Source organism: Lineus longissimus, chromosome 6, assembly GCF_910592395.1.
Source record: "Lineus longissimus chromosome 6, tnLinLong1.2, whole genome shotgun sequence".
In the NCBI taxonomy this organism is placed as follows: Eukaryota; Metazoa; Nemertea; class Pilidiophora; order Heteronemertea; family Lineidae; genus Lineus; species Lineus longissimus.
Genome location: NC_088313.1, coordinates 269,611 through 292,713, shown reverse-complemented (window position 1 = coordinate 292,713; position 23,103 = coordinate 269,611). Strand labels below are relative to the sequence as shown.

The 23,103-nt window shown below is 39.2% G+C and overlaps 1 protein-coding gene across 2 annotated transcripts in view; it reads left to right on the top strand.

Annotated features, from left to right (window-relative positions):
- LOC135488922 (fibroblast growth factor receptor 2-like) overlaps positions 1-22,737 on the top strand; it is a 42,362-nt gene extending 19,625 nt beyond the window's left edge. Inside the window, exons 3-16 of one of the 2 annotated variants that reach the window (XM_064773878.1) lie at positions 3,437-3,590; positions 4,511-4,635; positions 5,065-5,133; positions 8,468-8,749; positions 9,173-9,369; positions 10,426-10,561; positions 10,840-11,063; positions 11,759-11,931; positions 12,166-12,392; positions 12,809-13,029; positions 13,236-13,358; positions 13,519-13,727; positions 13,929-14,043; positions 15,397-22,737. In XM_064773878.1, coding sequence (XP_064629948.1) covers positions 3,437-3,590; positions 4,511-4,635; positions 5,065-5,133; positions 8,468-8,749; positions 9,173-9,369; positions 10,426-10,561; positions 10,840-11,063; positions 11,759-11,931; positions 12,166-12,392; positions 12,809-13,029; positions 13,236-13,358; positions 13,519-13,727; positions 13,929-14,043; positions 15,397-15,513 — 2,372 coding nt within the window. In that variant the 3' untranslated portion in view covers positions 15,514-22,737. Of the gene's footprint in view, positions 1-3,436; positions 3,591-4,510; positions 4,636-5,064; positions 5,134-8,467; positions 8,750-9,172; positions 9,388-10,425; positions 10,562-10,839; positions 11,064-11,758; positions 11,932-12,165; positions 12,393-12,808; positions 13,030-13,235; positions 13,359-13,518; positions 13,728-13,928; positions 14,044-15,396 lie in introns of both variants that reach the window. The other variant, XM_064773877.1, reaches the window with a different exon arrangement.
- Positions 22,738-23,103: the final 366 nt, after the last annotated feature.

The window sequence follows — 23,103 nt, the reverse complement described above, 5'->3', positions numbered from 1 at the left end:
CTAAGTGGAAGGTATCACCGAGAATTGTATACAAGACTGTTGAACTTTGCTCTTCTCCTCATCTGCTGAGAGACTATCGCCCAGTTCAAATATTTGACATCAAGTCAATCATTTTATTCACACCGACCTGCTGCAGAACTTGAGACTTTGATAAAGTTGACAGTCCATTGTTGTGAAATGTTTTAAAATAAATATGACATTTCCTATGTCTCAATCTTATCTCGAAGCCAAAGGTTATTTTATGGAACAGTTTCAACCAAAAGTGTGTGTAACGGGAATTGCGCCTTTTCATTACAGGCTGCACCATGTAGACAAAAACTCAGAAAGCTGGTCAGAGATTTGAGCATTTTCTAAAGCAGATCACATGTTACGCAATTAGAAAAATCTTGACAATGGTCCGCTGCATTCATCTGAGGTATTACGTAAAACGGGTCTCTGGAAAATAGCATCTTGGACAATGTGCAGCAGCGTTGTTGAGATTTCAGATTTTTTTCAATGGGTACTTTTGTCTTGTTTATGAGGAGACCCAGGGCAGGGAGCTGGTGTTTGATGAGGGTTGCATTGTAAAACGAGGAGAGGTTTCTGATCAGAAATAGCGAGTTTGGCTGAGCCTTTATGGGACATGTCAGTTGGTTTTGGAGGGTACTTGGAAGCGAAAGAATTTCATACAGATGCTTTTTACAACAGTTGAAAACACAATGGCATCTAGCTCCGCTGAGTATTGAGGTATTTTGAGTGTCGCAGGTGGTAGAGGCCAAGTCCAAAAGGTAGTTGAAAATGTGGCACCTTTCGAAGAGGATGTTGTGTATCTGCAGGATCCTCTGACAGACCTTGTGGAGCAGTCTTCGTGGAGTGTTTCCTTGCTGTCTCCTGCCTCTATGCCTGACAATAGCACATCCACTGAAGACAATAGCACATCCACTGAAGACAATAGCACATCCACTACAGAGATTTGCACATCCAGGGTCGCAATCAAACTTTTTGAGATTCTCTGAATGATTTGAACAGTGGTGACAGTTGCACCTTGGCCTATTGTTATTTTGCCAAGGGAAGATGGAGATATTGTGTAACTTGTCTGGGGTTGTTTATCATCAGATGGTCTGTCATCTGCATAAATAGTTTTTGGCGGGATTCTGCAGATGCTGGGAGTTGATTCTGACAATATTGTGGTCAGTTGGCCATCCTATTGTTAGTGATTTGGAAAAAGAGCATTATGTAACATTCCAGTTCAGCACCAGTCGTCTGCTCATCAGTTTGTGTTTCATTTATTGGCTTCAGCAGTCCCAGTCAGACAATTCATTGACCCTGATTAATGTTTTGCAACTCGGATTTGCTTGATGGTGCAAATCTGATGATGGTTCATTCAAATAGTCTTTCTTTGCTCCCAAGATGCGCTGAATGTGTAAACATTGCAAACCTCGGAATATTTTTAGTGTTGCATGAAATATCAAGCGCTTCGGTTGCACTTGCATTTGTTTGTAGCAGGTTTTCTTGCAGCTGGAATTTGATGAAAAAGTTGCAATCTCAAAAGAAAATGGGGCGAAAACATTTCAGATGAAGCACGAACTCATTGAAATCTCCAAGGGCCCACAGTGAGTCTTATGCTCACCTGCCCTGGACCCTTCCCGCCTTTTCGTGGGCTTGGCCCTGATTGGCCAAGAAAATATTATTTGTGTCAAAAAGTTCTCCATATTTATTTAAGGCAATTGTTGGTGTGGACCCTGGACATTTGCCAAAGTCATTGAGATTCTAAAGATTTTACCTGGAATTTTTCAATGGGTTTTACTACTTGTTGTGCAAACACTGTTGTTGGACTTTGCCAAGTTTTGTTCATTCCATCCTAAGAATGCCATCTACCTGGCCATTCTTCTGTACAGATGTCCCAGGTTGATTCTATCCAACCCTGGCAACTTTTTGACACTGATGTGTCACCCACGGGTGGTCAAGAATACTGGTGATGTCAAGTTGACTGCATCCTTTTCAAAAATCTGTTTCTGGACGCTATGTAGCAGAATACAGAGATTTTGGGTTTTGTTAGATTTTTGTGGCTGACTTGGCACATTTTGTTCTAGTTTCTTTGCAATGTTGTCCAGATTGTTTAGCCGGTGTTTGTTATGTCCCCTGTCTTGACCATGGCATGAGTGACTGAGCAGCAAGTGCGTGGTTATCATCCCAAATCAAAGGGGGCAGCACAGGATGGAGGGCAGGGACCCTTAAGATCCTGGATCAGACTCTCATGGTGTCTTGTCACCTGGTGTCAAATCACTAGAGAGGACACAGAAAATTAGTTTTCCTTCTAACATGCAACAGAAGCCGACTACTCCACATGCATTCCTAAACAAAGAAGATGGTATCTCGCTCATTTGTCAAAATAACCTCTCTGAGAATCAGGAGTGTTAGAAAAACATCTTTGTTTGCTAAGTCGAGAGTGCAGCATTGCGATCTTTATCGCCAATTAGTAGCTTGATACCAACCATATTGCAATATCTTTGTGATTTTGACTAAGGGGGCAAACTGTCTTGAGAGATGCGCTGGTCTCCATGTTACTTAAAAAATGATGGAGGCCTACTCCTAGTTTGGGTTTCATTCTTGGGGCTAGTTGTTCGGATGATTGAGTTTACACCAGAAAATGTACCTAGCTCCTGGAGTCCTGGACAAACCAAGGCTGTTTGCGTGTGTGAATTGTTCAGTGTCAGATATCATCTTTTTTGAACTGACAAGACTTTTTCCTCTGCATAAAGTGCAATGACTTGGTGTACTCCGAGATAATGGTGGTTTTTCCTTGCATATTGTAGTAGTCTAAAATAAACATCTGCATGAGCCAAGCTAATAGAAGATCTGAACTGGGCTACTTAGGCCTACTTGTCTACTACTTCTTTGGCTTCTGTTCTTGTTCATGAATGGAAGGTCAGATCGTTTCTTTTGTATTGGTGGTTTCAATTCATGCCTAGGCCTTGTGCTCACACCGGAAATGAGGTTAAGTTATAGGAAATGTAGCCAGCATCTGCTTGGGACGTGACTAAATAATGTTAGTGACAGGCACTGGGTTGTACTGTGATAAGGACACGAAAATCGAAACCAGAGTTAGCAGTCATTGCCGAAAACAGTCATGGTGAAATAGAGTGACATCTCCAAGCATTCTGTGGTTCTTAACCCTCCCTTTTCATAAAGTATCATGAATAAGAATAAAAGTGAAACACAACTATTGAAATATATGCGCATAACTTTGCCTCCTACATTACAAAAATCGTTGTATTACATGTATAAAGGTCACAAATGTTTCCTCGAAAACAGTAAAGATAGATCCATTTAAATTCTTTCATGTTAGGATATGAACATTCTCATTTACTCTTTCAGAAGCATTCACACAAGGAAACTTGTGGAAAGTCAAGAATATTTCGCTTTTGTACAATATTTTTCAATTCTATTCTTTCAGGTAGGCCAAAGTTAACGAACATCAAATCGACAGTGTATGAAGTCCCAGAGGGCGAGAAGCTCAAGTTGAAGTGTCATGCCCGAGGACACCCGCGGCCATTCCTGACCTGGTATCATAATGGTGAACTCATAGCTCAAAATCATGATAAAGACAGGTACGGTTTGGCAATCACCTGAAAAGTTCACGACTCATCTCTAAACACTTTGAATGGAAACACTTTCGGCCCCGTTCTAAAAGTCCTTTGCGAAATCAAGGAATATAAGGCCAAGGGAGAAATGCTTCCAAAGGCCTGTGCTAGTATCATCTCCTGACAAAACGCCTTCCATTAGCGAGATGTCTTCGCTACAGGCCTCTAGTTATTATCATTTATGCATTACCTAATCCTCCCCAAATGTCACATCAAAGTATCGACGTCTTAGATCAGCTTTCAACTTTTGCACAAACATTCTGGGCACTGAGATTAGTCACAAATATCTGAGCGAATTTCTCATTCTTGAAAATAGACTGTTTTATCTGTGAAAGGGAAAATATTTGATTAAAGAAAGCAAATTGTCACCTACAACTTTATGATATTTTAGATCAGGGCTAATAAGTTTGGATCAATCAAAATTCTGCCCCAGGGCTTATGATTGGTGAGTTAAGCTCTGCATGAATGCGCTGTGATTGCAAGTCGTGTGGGAATATTTGTTAAGACGTCATGAAATCTACGGCCGCTAATTTCTTCACATCGATTTCACACCTCAATGCTGTAAAACATGAAACGATCATTTATGCTAACTTGCGTGTTAAAAATTGATTCGCACAAACTGCCGTTGGCAGCTTGCCATTTCTTGTAAATAGCATGATGTAACGTAACAAGCATCATTTCCTTGACTTGAGTTTGGTTCGATGATCAAGTTGGCGTAATAAAAGTTGAACTCGGTACAGGTACTTTATTTCGAAAGAGGTATGTGGCATATTGCAACTAAATGTTGAAATAGTCTCCTCTTGAAATTATCATCTCCTCGATTACCAAAAATAGACATTGAATTCCATGTTTCCTGAAATAAAAACTTTCTTTTGATTTTTTTTCAGATTCAAAATTTCTCGGTATAGTTTACAAATCCATCCTGTAAGACGAAATGACACTGGAAAATATGCCTGTCACGGTGAAAACCCGCTTGGTGAGGTGTGGGGAAACTTTACAGTGAATGTTGGGGGTGAGTGTGGCTTGAACTCTTGAAATACTCCACCAGAATCAAGATTTTAGACTAAAATTGCCTAAATTTTTTAGAGGCTTTGTATGGTTATCTAGTGACCTCTGACATCAAATTCAAAACTTCCTACAAGCCGGCAGCATAACATAATGAGATGGGACGACACTTGCAACAAACTGATAGTAGAGCCATCTGGTTATAGATTGACGAACTACAGCATTTGGGCATGGATTGGCTCATCATTGCAGGTCAACTTGGGAGCATGTTGTTTTGAGGGCACAAAGCGAATAAACGTCCTGAGTACTGTCTGTGATAATGGTCGTGAGAGACAAAACTCACTCCTTTTCGGTGGTTGTAACGGATGCCAGTTGAATTGGTGGTGACATCAGCAACCTCCCACTATGTTTCATCAACTATTTCTATCTATTGCAGATGAGTTAGAAGAGGGTGAAGAATGGGAACAAGAAGATTTAACAGATGATGTGGACCCAAACGTACCAAGTAAGAAAAACTTCATTGACTCTGAATGAAAGGCAAAATCATCTCAGATAAGTCTGCAAAACTTTCATTCTCGTTATTGTCGAGAAAGAAAAAAGATTTGAGGAGAGGTAAATGTTTGTGTTTGTAATTTGGCTCAAGGAGCATCTTGACCCGGCCCCAAAAGTTACGCTAAGATAGAATGGAGTGTCACAGAATAATGGAGTCTGCAGTTATGTATTCTTACATTCTGTGTCTATAGAAATGTTAATGTTCAAGTAGACAGATTTGAGGGTCCAGAGTATGTGGATGTTCACCTTTGAGAATGTTAAAAACAGAACAGGGCATTCTGAGTTATGCGTAGAACATTTTTGAGTAGTAATAGTTGTAGTGATGGTAAGTGGTGTGATGAGTTGGGGGTAGGTGGCCTCAGGCTTCTGTTACATCGACTCAAGCTGGAACAGTAACTATTCATTTGAGTAACCAGCACTTGTTAGCTATTGAATAACCCATTACAGGAACAGGAGCATGCATTTAGTACTTAAGAGCTTTATAATGGAGCCTGGTGAAATTTCAAGATGTTAGCTTGAATGTCAGCGAGTTTTTTGTAAAAAACTTGATGCTTGAAGAATTAGGGACCGTTTTAAATTTTCAAGATTTCTTGTAAAGTATACTGGTACTAGTCATATGCTCAGGGGAAGTTTAAGAACCAATGAGTTTTACGCAAAAATGTTGGTTTGCTGTATCGGAAGTTGGTGAAATGGTGCAATGGCCGACTCTCAGAAAGATTACCAATGTGAACGGATCGTGTGGTTGTGAAATAAATTGAATCTTTACACTTTTCATGTGTCTCCACTGACCACTGTAACTGCTGGGAGCTGTTGAGTATAAAAATTGTGGATAAAAACTTCCGTATTTTTTAACCGCTATTGGCGCTAATAGCTTTTCATTTACACTGCATATACCTGTTAGCGCCGTGTAGCGAATAGAGTTGTCTTCCTGGTTATAACAAGGGCCAGGCGCCCAAGTCAAACGATACTTCAGCTACCTCACCACTTGGCAAATGTTACTTTAAAGTTGTATTGTGCAGACTAGCTATTAGAACTCCTGTGGGAAAATTACTACCAGGTATGAGCGATGCGTAAAAACGTAGTTTGAAATGTGGATACCTGCGTAAAGTTGTTTGGTACCTGGCCATTTGATAGATAATCGACAGAAGATGGATACTTTGATAGATTTCAACGCAATTTGCCGCCGAACGTCTCTTATAGTGTACAGAGTTCTGTGTGGAAATGTACAGCAGTCTTGGGTGAACTTGTAATAAAGTAGACGTTAGCTTAGAAACGAGCAGACGCCAGATTCAGCTTCAACTTGGCAGGAATCCCTCCCTGTACATTATAATGCAGTGATTGCACATCTGATATGAGTTTGTTAAGATTGGAACAATATGTCAAAATTTCACCCAAGTAGGCAAGAAATTCAGTCCAAAACTCTTCCATTCATCCGATAAATACAATTCCCAGTTCAGCCAAGTCTGTTCAAAAAGAAAGATTGCTACACTTTCAAAAGTGTAAATGGGCATTGCTAACTTATCACGCAGTGTTTATGGTTCACTCTCAACACAAGATCACTCAGATGCTAAACGTTCCACCAATTGAAAACCTACATGACGTCGACATCATGTTTTGCAAGTTACAAAAACCTCTGACATTCCTTCTTTTAAGATGATACAATGTGTATCCTTGTTAATAAGTTTTGACACATAATAGTATTTTCCCACTATTCCAAGGTTCACACGCTGTCGGTACCTGTTGCTGATAACGTCATCAGAAAATTCAAGATTCTCGAATGTGGTACATATACTTTTACAAGTGCTACATCTATGCTCGATATCAATCTCAATAACTCTGGAAGATCGGTACCATGCGATGGCCATTTTCCCACGTTTTCTACTTACGTGCCTGGCATGTTCAAATTGGATTAAAAGTTACAAATGAGGGGTTCAGAGGCACATGCCGCTAAAAGCCAGTCCAATCTGAATTGTACGTGCCCTCGTGCTGTCAATCCAGTCAACAGAAATGCTTCCAAGAGTCATGCATCGACTTCCCTGTCTCGTCCTTACCAAAGAGAAGACCTGTGGTCCCATGCCCACAAATGATAAATTTCCCCCTAAGCTTGATAAATATTCTCAAAAGCAAAAAATCCCTTCTCACTTGTTTTGAAAATCTTCCTCAGGTATGCCATGTTATCTTGGGGTCGGTCCGGTTCGCCCTACCTGATCGCGTACCTTGTGTGATATTTCTAGAATCTCGCCCTGGCATACTTTTAAACTTGTTTCGTGTAAGATGGATAGATTCGAACTAGGAATAGGGGTAAACAGATTTTTGGATTCCCACGGTTGAGCTCATCAATTTGACGTGGAATTCTGGTCGTTGCCACGAAGGCCTGTTGTATGTCTATAAGGAATTCGAAAGTGTGCTTTTCTTGGAAACATGTGATAATTTTAGTATGAAGATTATATTCTGTCGGTCTGAAACGTTAAAGCTCAGCATCGTGGTTGCAAGTTGGAAAGAATGTTGTCCAGTGTTTGCTCTACTCTAAAATGACTTGGCCACTCTAGGCCCTAAAAGGGAATCACAGCGACACACACTGCTTGAAATTCTTAACTTGAGCTGGTAACTTCTTAATAATGCAGCTTCTTTGTGTGTGTGTGTGTTTAATGCATAAACAACTCCGTGATCACACCACTATGATGTACCCAACAACACTCTCGTAACTCAATACAAAAAATATTGCAGCGGCCAATGTAGCCCCAAATCAACCATCATGTTATTTAAGAGATAACCACGGCAACGTGCTGGGCAGATTCCAATTATGAGTTCTACTATCTACCTAAAAGATACATCACTATCTGGTACCTAAGAAAATAATCAGAAGATCCCAACTGGAAATGATCAGATCTACAAAGATGTTGACACTCTTTTTCAAAATCAAGGTGAATTGTCTGCCAGGAAAACGAGCCATCTGAAGTAGTTGTTGAGGGCTTTCTCTGCTGCTGGCAAATAGATCTTGTGCCTAACTTGGTTGGAAGTTATAGTGATGGGAGGCAAGATCATCACACATATGACCACGCATATTTGAACAGTTGCAAAATATAAGTGGTCAGATTAACGCTACGCGTCGGATTTGGTCTACATTTTAGCTACACCCTCACGGTTTTGGTGAGACAGCCAAGGATGTCGGGATCTCAAACTTGTCGTGTCTGCCGGTAGATGATCAAGTCAAACTTTAACTTCTTTTTATGAAATGAAGTTTTTAAGACAAATGAAAAATAAGAATTGTTTCTTTTTTGTTCCAGTGCCGCCGAGGTGGTCTATAAAGAAAGACAATCGATACCGTGTGATGGTGCCAGCTGGAAACGGTGTGACTATAAAATGTCCGGCAGTTGGTAATCCGCCGCCTACCGTCAAATGGATGAAGAATGGAAAACCATTTAAGCGACGGAAATACAAGAAGCCAGTTTTTAGAGCGCATTCGTTGAAGATGCATGAAGCGACGGAAAGTGATAATGGAAATTATACGTGTATCGCAAAGAATGAACACGGAGAGATTAGATGGACGTTTGAGGTACTGATCGCAGGTGAGTCAGTATTTTGAAATTCGTCCAGTGAGTGTAAAGTGTTCTTTCCTGGGCGCTTCTCCTGTCTGATTTCAACTGTCATCGGGATTAACTGATAAACCTGGGGAAGGTGAAAGTGGAAACACATTTTGAATTAGTAGGTTGTGGGAGAAGATGAATAGCCAGATGGCCATGAAGACCATGTCACAACCTTCTCTGTGACTGCCGCTTATCAAAAGTGATGAAATGTTTTACTTTGTGCGGCTTGAGCGTGATGTCTGATGTGCTGCCACCTGTTCTTGATTCACAGAACTGAAGTCTGCTTCAAAGATCATCTTCGTATTCTTCCAAAAAGTCACTCTTTTGACTTCTTTTCAACATTTTGTATCAGGTCAAGTTAAACCAGGCATAATGTCTAAAAAGTTTTGAAAATAATCTTTTCAGAGCGAGTGCGCCACAAGCCAATACTCCATGATGGTCAGCCTGAAAACACCACGGCTCGGTTGGGCGGCAATGCAACATTTGAATGTCGCATTGCCGTCACGGACGCTCAGGCGACTATTCAGTGGCTAAAACATTTCGAAGTCAATGGCTCATATATCGACAAGGAAAATCAACAAGCGTATTATGATGTGATACAGGCAAGTTTACCCTACGGTGTAAGTTTGTATGACCTGACCAAGTACGACAGGTTGCCTCAGCATGGCATGAAAACATTGGAAGGAAGAACTAACAAACTTTTCAACTGTAAAAAGTGTTCACTAACAGACATTTGATTTAACCCTTTGAATGTTGGGAATGTGTTAAAATTGTCATGTTCAGTTGAAGGTGAGTGGCTGCCATCGTCATCCAGACTGCTGACATGACAATCTGGGACATGTTTCAGTTTTGAGCATGATCTATTCTAATCCATTCTTTCCTTGCTTTGTATGGTCAAAATCTGCAGCTTGCTACTCTTGACGTATCACAAAAGTGTCACGAATTCAAATCTTCAAGCGCATGCAATTCTTAAAGGGTTAAATCGTTTCCTAAATTCTTTTCTATCGGAACGAATTTCATGAACACTGATTTCATCCCACAATTGAGAGCCAGTGTTGTCTTGTAAATAACAAGCCAAAAGCATGAAATTGCAGAAAACAGGAATTTTCCAAAAAATGGAAATATTCCTTCTAGACTCTGAACCTTTCCAAATACTTTCGCATTCAGAGAAAATGTGCTTGTTTTCCTTTCTAAGAAATTATACTAACAGAATGGTCAATCATTTCTATATCATCGTGATGAAGCAAACCATAATGCCAAAGGCTTTGAGTTGCTAGTTCATCACGTTTTGAGTGTTTGTCAAATGTTATATTAATCGCCATGATGTTATCACACCTGACATTTTGTTTTGGTCATCAAATTTTACTCCAAGTTAAATTTATATAAAGTAATGGTCACAAACCTCTCTAGTAAGGACACCCTTGAGACTGACAAATGCTGTCCTTAATTTGGAGTCGTCCTGATTACAGAGGCCAACTGCAATGGAAACGATCAGTTTGGAACCAAATTCAGTGTCCATGTAGAAGGTTGTCCTTTTGACCTTTATAGAGGGGTATCCACTAAGGGAGCTTCCACTGTATATATGCATGAGCCTGCTTTGCCAGAGTTCTGATTAGTCCTGGGAACATGTCCTTGTAAATTAGACCTCTTTGTTTCAGAAACCTACCGATGGCATCGACCCTGGCAAGTTGGTCCTGACCAATTTAACCTATGAAGATTCCGGCTGGTATACGTGTTTAGTCGGGAACTACTTCGGTATCACTCATCGTAGTGCGTGGCTTGACGTTGTCCCAGGTAGGTTGACCCGGGATGTAAGAATCGTAGTGGGAAAATAGTCCAAGTGGAGGGGGAAAAGCTCTAACGGCAGACAGTTGGTATTTTCTACACTGCTTTGGCAATTTTTCTTTACCAATCAATTTGGCCTGGATCCAATTTCCAATATTGCAACGTCCTTGTTGCTTCTGTACTTTGGAAGATCATGCCCTTTGAAAAATATCGGTGATAACTTTTACTGAGGGCCATCGCGTGATTGACAAATGACTTCACTTTGCATATGTTGTCCCTTCTTTCAGAACATCTATACTACGCCAGCAACAGCAGCGTTGTGAGTCTCTCCGAACAGAAACAGCGGGAGGACAAGAACATGACGAATACGTACATCATCATTGGCTGCTGCAGTGGTGGCGCTGCTGCGTTCATTCTCGTCATATTCCTGATTGTGGTTTTGATGAAACGACGGAGCAGTCATTATCCTAACGTACAACCCATCAAGAAACGTGTTGTCGTCATGAGACAGGTGAGTCATGACAATGTGCTTCGTTGGAGATTTCAGTTCTTCTCGTTTTGAGAAAAAACGGTTTTTTGAAGCAAAATGGATTCGTTCTTTGCCACCAGCAAGTCTGTTACTGTGTTTATTTTCTTGTTATAGAGGTCTAAAAACTGTATTCAGTTTTGGTTGCAACCTGAGCAGCAAAGTCACAGGTTTTTGATTTGGAGCAAAAACAGTAAAAAATGTTTGGCTATTTCTTTCCCCTCAGTTCCTGAATTGCCAATAATCAGTGTTGTTCAATGTTCAAGCACACATGCAAGAAGCCCATATCTGTATCACCCTAATGATTACAATGTTCAAGCACACATGCAAGAAGCCCATATCTGTACCAACCTAATGATTACAAGCACTTCTCTATTCCCTTGATTAATGTAAAAACTGAAGCATTTCTTATTTCAAAATCTGTCTTGCATCTCTTCCTTTTACTTGGATTTTCCCGAAGACCTAATAACTTGCGATATAACAATGATTTCGTAGAGCCAATAAACTACTGCTCCATCAGTTAAACAATGAGTTACACTGTGATTACTATGTAAAATAACAGCCTTCTATCGACTAACAATGGAAAGAAGTATGTCACAAATCCCTCTAATAATCTTTCTCCCGCTGCAGCTTTCGCTATGACCTTCTCACTCTATGGGTACGTGTGCTTACATTTTCAGAGTGACTTATATCCAAATTGTTTTAAGGACTCCAACACGTCACACAACTCGCTAACACCCCTGGTACCCCAGGTGCGCATTCATGGACCACGCAATCGGTTATCATCCGAGTTGACGGCAAATTCTGAGTATGAAATCCCGCTGGATCCGGAGTGGGAGTTCAACAGAACATGGTAAGAAACCTGTCCAACAGGACAAACAATTTCTGTTTTAAGAATCTTAAGAAACAGTAATAATCACCAGATATTATTTTACGATGTTCCCTTTTGTGGAACATGTAAACTGTCAGTTCCTCAGACGGCCTTGTTTTGTTGTAACTATTGATGTGTAGTCTTGTTTATGGTAAATGCATAACTGAAATGCCTTTACTTGTTCTCATTAAAGAGTAACATCATATTTCACTCCAGGTTAAGTCTTGGCAAACCACTCGGTGAGGGTGCATTCGGTCAAGTTGTGCGCGGCGAGGCTCAAGACATCAGTGGCAAAAACGGGCGCACGACGGTGGCGGTGAAAATGTTGAAGGACGATGCAACTGATCGGGAATTGGCTGACTTGGTGCAGGAGATGGAAGTGATGAAGATTATTGGCAGACACATCAATATCATTAACCTGCTTGGGAGCTGTACGCAAGAAGGTGAGTGTCTTATTGTGGTTGCTGTTATCTTCCTCAAAGTGTTGGGTTTGGAATTTCCTGAGTCGGGCCTAATTTAGGAAATGTTGGTCCTCATTGTCTTCGGAGAGTTGTATCTTGGTAGACATGTTAGACATGTTAGACATGTTAGACATGTTAGACATGTTAGACATGTTAGACATGTTAGACATGTTAGACATGTTAGACATGTTAGACATGTTAGACATGTTAGACATGTTAGACATGTTAGACATGATAGACATGTTAGACATGTTAGACATGTTAGACTTGCCTTCATGTGTCACATAGATGAAAATATACCAGATGAGAGTTGTAGAGAAGTTGTTGAGATAACACTCCGGTTCTACATCAAATAGTTGGCATGTTTTCTGTAACTCATTTTCTGCTGACATTTTCAGGTCCATTGTACGTGGTTGTTGAATTCGCACCCTACGGAAACATGCGCGACTTCTTACGAGAACGTCGGCCGTCTGGCTCTGGCTATGAAGTACCAATAACCCTCGAGCAAAACCACAAGTTGCAGGACATAAATGATGAAAAACGGTGTCTGACGTACAAAGATCTTGTCAACTACGCGTATCAAGTAGCGAGAGGAATGGAGTATCTTGCTTCAAAACAAGTGAGTGTTTTAAACCAACTGCCCAAAAATGGTGGCTCTAAAATCTCCTAAGTGAACTGTCTGAGTGCAAACACTACATTTTCTACAGAAAGTAACATATGCTGTATTGGAATTTTAAAACTGATTTCGTCCAAAATGATTTTCAGTTCTTCTTTAGTAGTGTGATGGCATCGAAGGTTTCTAAATATTGCTCATTTCCTTTCCAGTGTATTCACAGAGATCTTGCCGCTCGTAACGTCCTCGTCGCAGAAAACTATATTTTGAAGATTGCCGACTTCGGTTTGACGCGGAATATCCGAAATATTGACTACTATAAGAAAACAACCGACGTAAGTAGCCTGCGCATACAGAGACAGGATGGTTTAGAACAGAATATTAACTTGATCAAGTTGAATGTTGTACTCAAGTTTACATGTATGTCGTTTTACTGTAGGGCGCCAGGCGAGAACATATGTTTAAAATGATTTTTCTTCTGTTTTCTTACCACAGGGTCGGTTACCGGTCAAGTGGATGGCACCTGAAGCGTTGTTTGACCGAAAATACACGACCAAGAGTGACGTCTGGTCATACGGCGTGCTCCTGTGGGAAATCTTCACCCTTGGCGGGAATCCTTATCCATCTGTACCGGTTGAGAAGTTGTTTGAGTTATTACGAGACGGTCATCGAATGGAGCGGCCTCCGTATGCCTCATTGGAAATGTAAGTGGGATGGGCCTGCTGATGTCGTGAGTTTATATTGAGAGACCTTACAGTGTTCTCCACACCTTTTAAAAAAGGGGCACTGGCAACACCCCCTTACCCAGGGTCCGATTTTTGAAAATGACCTCCTAATTCGTTTTATCCACCTTCTCTGTTTTGATGGAAAAGCGTATTCATGTGTCACTTATGTCTTCCTTTCAGGTACAATATCATGTTGAATTGTTGGCACCAGCATCCGGCCGGGCGGCCGTCATTCTCTGAACTCGTCCAGTGCCTGGACGCCATCTTGACGCAGTTCTTAAGCGAAGAACACGAGGTGAGAATGTTACGAAGTAAAACGTGGCAACCATACCTGATACTCTCCTCGTATTCGGTCGAAACGGACCCAGTTATGTACCCGGTTGTTCCATAACCAGTTGGTCGGTATCAAACTTGCCATGCCCAGGTGAGCCGGCTTGGCACTGGATCTATTCTTCTCGTAGTCTTTGTTTGTAGTAGTCAGGGTTCTTGCTTACTTGCCCCCCGCCTGCCTTATACAAAAAGATCCCGAAGGAAGAATTGCCCTGGGAAGACTTGCCCTGGGAAGGTTCGACTCGAGTGATTCAGTCCTACCTAATATGTTGGCTTCAGACAACGTGCCATCACTTTGACGTTGATGGCACGGTGGATATGGTTTGTAAAAGGTGAAGCTTTTGGCAAGGTGCTTGAGATTTGCAGGCTAAAAGGTAGATCCTCGCTGCCAGGGCGGGGAATAGACTGAACTTTGGGCGTGTTCAGCAGAATCAGATTGCTGGTGGGATAATGGATTTAGTCTATTGACTTGGAAGTTCATATAAACGAAAAAGACACCTTTAGGGATTATTCCTTTACGAGTTCAAATTTGATTTTGTTGAAAAATCGATGAAAAAACGACCAACTTCTCACCGCCTTTCCACGATATGCGAGAACTCTGATGTGTTGTTGTCACCCTAGTGTTTTGTTTTCTATCACAAATTTATCCAGAATTTTGCATCCGTGAATGAAACTAAATTCTATTATTATCAATTGATTTACTGTAGCATTTCTGTTGATTAACCCTCGAACCCGTATCATACTGAAATTAACACACTGATTGGCACTTTCCAACAATCAGCCTTGAGAAGAAAAACTTCAATTTCTTTCAATTACAAAATAATTTCTAGACTTAAAGAGATTTATTGCATGTTGGGCTAATAATACGCAGCACACCAGGCTTCAGTGTTTCCTTTACTAATTCCACCAATAGTGTCTCAACTCATGTCAACACTAAAGATATTTCTTACTTAAATGTGTTTTATGATGCAACGACTCCATAAGCTACACATTGTCATGCTTTATAGTTTTGGTGGATTTTGTGAGTTTGAAGGTCCATTCTTATGGAAGAGAGTTAGAAATAGAACTTTGAGCACTGTGAATGATCAGCGGAACTTGTAACAAAATTTCAAGATTTTTTTATACAAAATCGGGAAATTTTGAACTTCTGTCAATTTCTGCTATTTTCTAAGTCCTTGAAGGAGTTACTAAATACTCCTCAGTAACTTGATGCAAGGGTTGAATATTACACTGAGATACATTCAGTTTGCTGGGAATATTGTACCACTTGTTGTTGTTCAAATCATCATTGTCTGACTTGCTGACTTTCTGATTTCAGGAATATCTTGACCTTGAACCTCTAGAGAGTCCAACAAGCACAACATCAGACAGCCAATACTCATCCATGTCTGTCAGCAGTTCGACCAGCGGCAACAGTAAAGAGTCGACAGTGTGATACACGGAAAGGGGGCGCCAGCATGCGCAAGTGCGAGACATTGTTTAGCCCTTGGACGTTTAAGTGCGTTGAATGTTGAAAAGTGCTCAGTTTGTTTTGAAAGTGGCGCAGACGTCGTCTGTTTTTATTTGATGGTAGCATTAACAATTGCAGCAAGAATGTGTCTAAAAGAGATGTGGCCAAAGATGTGATACGATGTGGCTGATTATCAGACATAGACAGAAAAAGGCCAAAGAACATTGATATGTTTTGGAAGTTGAGTACACGCTCTGATAAAGACTTAGCCTAACTTGATGTTATGATTCTGACTGAGCCTTTTCTTTAGCTCAAGATATGTGGGTGATTCACTTGGCCAGTTGAGAGAGACTTCGTAAGGAAGAGATGTCGACAGTGAATCAAAGAGGGCGTTGCACGTCAAATCCAAATTAATTGCTGCTGATGATGAAATCCTAATTTTGCGAGATTCAATGCTCCCACGAGTTGTTGAGGAATTGGATCGGAGGTAGTGCTAATCGAGGACCAATGAGAGCTGTTCACCGTGTCGGGACTAGCCAATCGGATTACATTATGTCGTTGTGATATGATAATTAGTGATTCGATGGATCTAAGTGATAGGCAGCAACATTGCATTTCTTTTTACTTTTTGACGAAGTCTTCTTGGCCAGATTCGATGTTGTTGATGTTGATTTGTTAACTGCTAAAGACTAAGTTTGTTTTCATGTAAACAATAGAGGGCACTGAAACTAACCACAACAGAAGAACGCCGCATTATTGGACTCCTTCAAGCGGAAATCGAAAAGATTGGCAATTGACGTTCTTGGAATTCAAATAAAGTATCATGGTTCAGAAATTCCTCGGTTTGATGAACAGGACCAATTTGTAAATATGTGCGCGACATGAATTGGGCTCTTTCAGCTGAAGCTCATGAACTATCATGGCAATTTATATTGTTTTATTCGCATCAGCGGGAGTTTGGTAATACTCAACCATATTATGGTGCTCTGTAGTGCATTTAAAGACTGACATGGCCGCTGTTACCATAGCAGCAGACTCTACACTGACTCTGATTGGACCATTTGAATCATGAAATAGCTTTGATTGGACCATTTGAATAATAAATGATTCTGATTGGTTGGTTCTAATTCAGAAATAATCCTGATTGGACAAGATGTTTTGTTGACGTCTGCTTTTATTCAACCTCTATCTTTAAATCTGGATGAAATGAAAGTTGAAACAGATTTAGGTGAAGTTATATCAGATTTGGTGCCTTTATAAATAGGGATTCTACCGTTATTTAACGGCTATTTGATAGTGCATTTAGTTGTTATTTTGAGAGGAGATCTTCTCGTTTGTGACGTTATTGTGAAGCTAACACCATATACACTGCAGCAGTACTAATCAGGCTCAAAAGCCCAAATGCTCATAATCTGTTTTTGACTGATATAAACAAACTCATTCTTCAAGGAATTGTGTCGACCAAAAGTCATTATAATCGGTTATTGGTCCAAATGAAATTGGGGATTTTGTTTTGTACCTTGAGTTCAGTGATATGAATGTATTAAGCCAGAAAGCATTGATTGCAAATGAATTGCAAACTGATTGCATAATATTTACCGGTAGATCAAGAAAACAATTGACTGTTTTGATATTGATCTTTCATTCCTTGAAGAATTGGGGTTGGTCTCTTGTCGCTTATATGCTGGATGTTAGAATATCAAATCAAAATGTTGTCATCTATAACTCTCCATTTCATCTTATCCGGAACAAAACACCCAGTCACCCAGTAACAGAGGACGAGGTGATACGTACAGCTTGTACGGTTTTCTTGGCTTGAGTTGGGTGACATATTGACCCAGTAATGTTATGCTTACATCTACTGTACAGTACATACAGTTGAGAACACAGGTTCTGAAATCGCAAACTTCTGGTACCAGTAGAAATTATGTCCGGAATGCTTTGTACCAATGATGGAAGATTCGTGTCATTTTCAAATCTGCTAAAAATCCATTCGATAGTCACTGAATGTGTCTGTCAATCATTCTACTCAGAAAAGTAAGTTCAACCAAGCTGAACCAAAGTGACTGTACATAATGTATATGAAATGCAGTGTTGTTTTGATTCCATGTAAGATGAAGTAAAATATACTGTGTGTGCAATGTCCAGTTCTTTACCGAGAATATAATTGTGTATTTAGACGTGATGTCTTGTCAATGTAAGATCATATACACCAATCACTGTGGAAACATGTACTATCAACAACATATTTGAATATATTCCTCGTAATATTTATGTCAAACTTGTATAAGATCATTTTCTCATTCATGAATTCAGTTCATGGAAAATTGATGATAACCGCTAATGAAATAGGACTTTTTGATTGAGAAACGTGTTGAAGTAGATGTATTTTCTGACTAGGTTGACTTCAAAATGAATTGAATAGTTGACTACTAAATTGTAACTGGTATAATACAACATGGCTAGAATCAAACATTTGATTTGAAAACATCAGTTTAAATGATTTCTGTTCATTGCTGAAATAATTTGAAAAGCTATTATCATCGACTTTTCATAACATCACTACATTATACCACAACAAATAAGGAGATACATACACCATGTCTCAATTTTGTAAAATTTGATATTTTGTATGTGACGGTTAGAACACTACCGGACTGGTAGCACCTTGATTGGAAATGTCTGTTCCACAGACACAGTTGGATTAATACTGAGACGCAATTACAAATCTTGCAAATTTATGAAATATTGAAAGAATTGTTTGTGAATTTGACAAACCATTTGGCAGCCTTTACATGTGTTCTGCCAAATTATCATTGTAGATGTGAATACTCAATCCTGGGCATGGATCTATTCAGAGCCCTGTTATCTTGTACTTGTATTATATATGGTGAATATTTGTACGAAAACATCTGAAAACTGTCTGCCTCACAGTATCGGAGAAAATATCTTTGTTTTCTGATAATTGCCAGTGCTCGAAATTTGAAACACACCAGAAGAGAAGTGAAAATGGATTTGTAATTATAACATTTGATTTGCAATGGGTGCTAGTTCGTCATTCGGTACAGAATTATTTTTATTGCGATGTTGTGAAAACATTTTGATTTAAAACGAAGTTCAATTCGGCATCTGTTGTTTCAATTGGAGCAAATTGTCTCCAGCCGGGATGTTATGAAAATGTGTCAAAAGCTAACTAGTTTTGGGCAGATACTGTGTTGGCATGTTTAAGCCAGTTGCGGGGTGCCTGTACACATGGCTTGTTGTACATATAATAGGCCTATGTGTTACCACAGATGTGCTAAACTGGCTTAAATATGTCGACACAGTATCTGTGAAAAAAGACACAAGACAGTTTTAGTTACTTTGAAAACAAGAAGTATGTGCATCAAAGTTGAATGTAGATTCATAGCTTTTATTGACGCCTCCCTTTTTAAAGAATTTTAAGATCCGAGGTATTTTTGTGATTTCTTATAACAGATGTTGAATTTTACTGCTTTGAAATGTTTTGTTTTAACTCGGGGATTTAATTTTCTTTCAGTTTGTTATGAAATAAGAAATGGGTTTTACATTTCTTTGCCTTATGAGCAGAAATGTAGACTTGAAGGAAAATGCCAGTATTTGTACAGGTTTTGTTCAAGTGAGATGGTCTGTACGGGACTGTGGGACTTCGCCAAGAATTTGAAACAAGACTGTTTACAAAATGATGGCACGTGTATCGTCGTAGCAGGTGTAAATGTGCCACTTGCGATAAATGCATCATAAACTTGTTCACCATTTCGAATAGTTAGCACAGGGTTTGCCTCACTGCTCGATCCAGTCACATTTGATGTATGCAAGTTATTACTGGGTACGGTACTTGGATGATTCATGCATCTTGGGTGAAAGTGAATCTACTGCCTTTTGTGTTCAAGATGTATATATTTACTGCCTTAACTGATCAGACACTGCCTTTCTTTATATCATATCTATCTCTCAAGTCAATGGATGCGCGCCTGCTGTATTCTACAGGGTGTCCCAGTATGTTTTCTGCTGTCATTTCTGCAGAATCCCCTTGAGTCACCTGTGCGTATTGTAAGCAGTTGTGACCTTCAGATGTTATGTTAGTAGGTTTTGAGAAGAGGTGTATGAAAAGTTTTTGGGACACCCTGTCTGCAGTTTGATGTATCTTGGTCAAATGGACTATTACATTGACTCGTGATGCATTTATGAGCTCATCTGAATTGAACTGTACTAACTGTAGATCTGTATAACTATGCTGAGGTTTGGGGAAGGGGCTCTGCCAAAACAAGATGAAATATTGCAACATTTTCTTGTGCGTTTAGTGCCAGAATCAATGCTAAATGCATTGCATCTTTGGAACTGGCACCAGTAGAGTTGTAGCGATGGGTGCATCTTACATGAAATTCTTCTTGCCAATAACAGGTTCTAACAAACCAATATTTCGAATATTCTTTTGATATCCAGTATTATTTTTTGCTCTGGCTGTGTTGGCCCGACGTTGGGAAATGGTTGCACTGCTAAATTATGGCTTATTTACTTAAAATTGTCAAAACCAAAGATTATTCCATTCTCTTTTGGAGGTGAATGGATGACACTGGGTCACTACGCACAAGCATAATAATAGGAACCTAGAAATACTTCAGACATTTTCCTTTCTAAATCTATGATCAAAACCCGTCAGAAATCCCGAAATAACCAATTACGAATCTCTTTGACATGTTTTGAACAGTTTCTTTGCTGACACATAAACCACAATTCCTATTTGATGCTGTACTTGTGGGTTCATCTTCATAGCTCTGGGTTCTCCAACATTATTGTTTAAACAGGCCGTTCATAAAATGCACAATTTTAACTTTCGCCTGGTTTGTTTTTATTTCTAATTTTAAAATTGTGCTCAGTTTGCCATCCAAATCAGTAGCTGTGAAAAGAACAAACTTAAGCTTTTAAACATTTGGTTGGCAACAGACCCTTATAAGATGGTTGTGGAGAATACTGTAACCTGAATGTTTTATATACTTGTAAGATATGTAAAGCTGGTAGTTTCTCATTTCGTCTGTTAAACCATTAAAAGACAGCATTGTTACCTGTTAAACTGTTTGTTATAACTGGCGGCGGTTATGTGGTGAGGTCGTGTTGTATAAAAAAGTTGTAAAAAATTCGCCCGAAGTTGTCACGTGCTGCATCCTAATAGCTTTGTTTGCAGTAAATTATAAAATGATTGATATAGTACTGGTATTCATGTATAAGACGTGGCCTATATGGTTAAAATTATAAACTTGCTCAGTTGGAAATTTTAGATATGCTTCATGTAATCAACATACTAACCTTTTTTTTCGTGTATGCATACAAATCTTTCTCTTAAAGTTTGCATGGCATGTTGTGCACACAAAACTTAAATTGGTCCTTCCCAGTTTTTGTATTCAGGTATTTGGCTCACCAAGACCTGTTACCACTAGCAGTGGAAAAACTGGAGACGATCACTTTAAGAGGAACTTGTGTAAACTTAAGGTGGAGATAATTTGAGAACATGTTATTGTATAGGAATATAACCGAGGATAGCGCCAGCCTAGGACACTTACTCCTTATCTCATAGCCTATGATGTTATATATTTATGTGACTCGTATTTATCCTGCGTTAGAAAGCTATTCCGATGCAGTGGGTGACAATGCGGATATCATGTGATCAGTCAAATAAGCCTTTCAATCGAAAAACTGGTTTCAGTTGGAATTTGCCAGTTTTACTGTATGTTTATGTGCGGTGTACTGTATGTTTATGTGCGGTGTACTGTATGTTTATGTGCGGTGTATTACAAAGGATGTACAATCATTTTTGGCAAATTGTAATTGGACAGTCCCTGGAAATGATAAACCTTGATACCAAAGCCTGGAGTTGGAATTGAATATCCTAGTAAAATCTCAGATTGTGTTTTAAATAAACCACTAGTTGATAACTTGACTGCCGAAATACAAATCCTCTCAAACTTTAGACAGAAACTTTCATAAACTGCCGTGATGATCTCTATTATTAGTTTGCGTTTAAATCTCTCGTTTTGCTTTGTTTATTTTTAAGGGATAGATGTTGAGCCAGATTATGTTTTCATTTGAAGAAATTTGAAAGCAAATTTAAAACTAAGAGTATCATTTAAAAACGTGTTTTCGGAGGAATATTTGTAAAACAGAATGTAATACAAAACGACTGTATTCCGTACCAGCAAGACTGGAACAGTTATTGTCAAAATGTTGAATTTGTGAGAAATCTTATTGTGCTTCTATGAAATGTCTATTTGTTTATTCTTATGTAGTGATCTCTATCTCTCTTATAGCATTGCATTTATATTCTTGTGCAGAAGTATTCGTCTTGAATTGTATATCTGTGAAAAATTACCCCATGTTCTGTTCTGGAAGCTTCTAAAATATCATCTCCATGGGTAACTTAGTGTTGCCGTGGAAACTGCTGATAATCTACTTAAATTTTTGGAAGTGTTGCCATAGCTACCGATATCAGAAAGTATAAAGTATACTTGGAATATCTGAACATTATATATTGTAAGACATATAGCATGTACAGATGATTCTCATTTATTTGACAGGAAACGTGTCTTATCTCGCTAGTTTTGTAGCCTCAATATTAGGCGTTCCCAAACTATGGCACTTATAGTCGTCTCATCATTTTAGCTTAGCATGTCCTTAAGTTTTATACTCTATTCTTGCATTTATGGATTAAGTAATCTTGATTATTTTGTTTGATCAAGAATTTGATTTTGAATCATTTGGGTTTGATCTCTTCACTATGGCAGTGGTGGTCGGTGGATTGGGGTGTATGAAATGTTACCTGTCAAAATATTGCAGTGATTTGCAAATTCTTGACATTGGAATTGACTTGCGCGATTATTGACGGGAGCAGTTTAGGAGGTTAAAATCTCTCCAAAACATTGACCATTGGTAAAGTGGAACATTTTGAAAGTTTTGTTCATGATTTTATAGTCCCCGAAACTTTGTCAATATTCATAATGACTTTCCTTGATATCTTACTTTCTCATAGCAGTTAAAACTTTCCCTTTTCTAATTAAATTGAATCATGTAAAATGGGACGGTTTATTGAAGCAAAGAAATATCATAACTGATCACTGATATGGATATTAACAGAATCATGCATTAAATACTGTAATTATGTAAATTAGAATAAAACACTACATTTCTAGACGTAAATCTGTTGTTTCTTATCTTTGAAGAAGTCCTGGTATGTTTTGTAAACTTGCAAAAATAAAGTGGAAGAGACTTGTGGACCTATTGAATAGGCAACTGCCGAAGACACTGATACACAGTAGAACCTCTCTATTAAGGACACCATCTATGCCTCCACTATAAATTCAATAGGGATATGACGCCAGTGATCAAGATGATAATGTCACACCGAGACAAGGACCCCGCCTATGAATTTTAGCCCTTTCATTTTCAACCCGGGGTTGGTTATTTGAAACAAGTTTTGTCACCAACGGAATTGTCAGAAATATCAAATATGGAACAAATTGCTGATAATATGTAAGTACTAGGACCCATCAACGAAATCTAAAA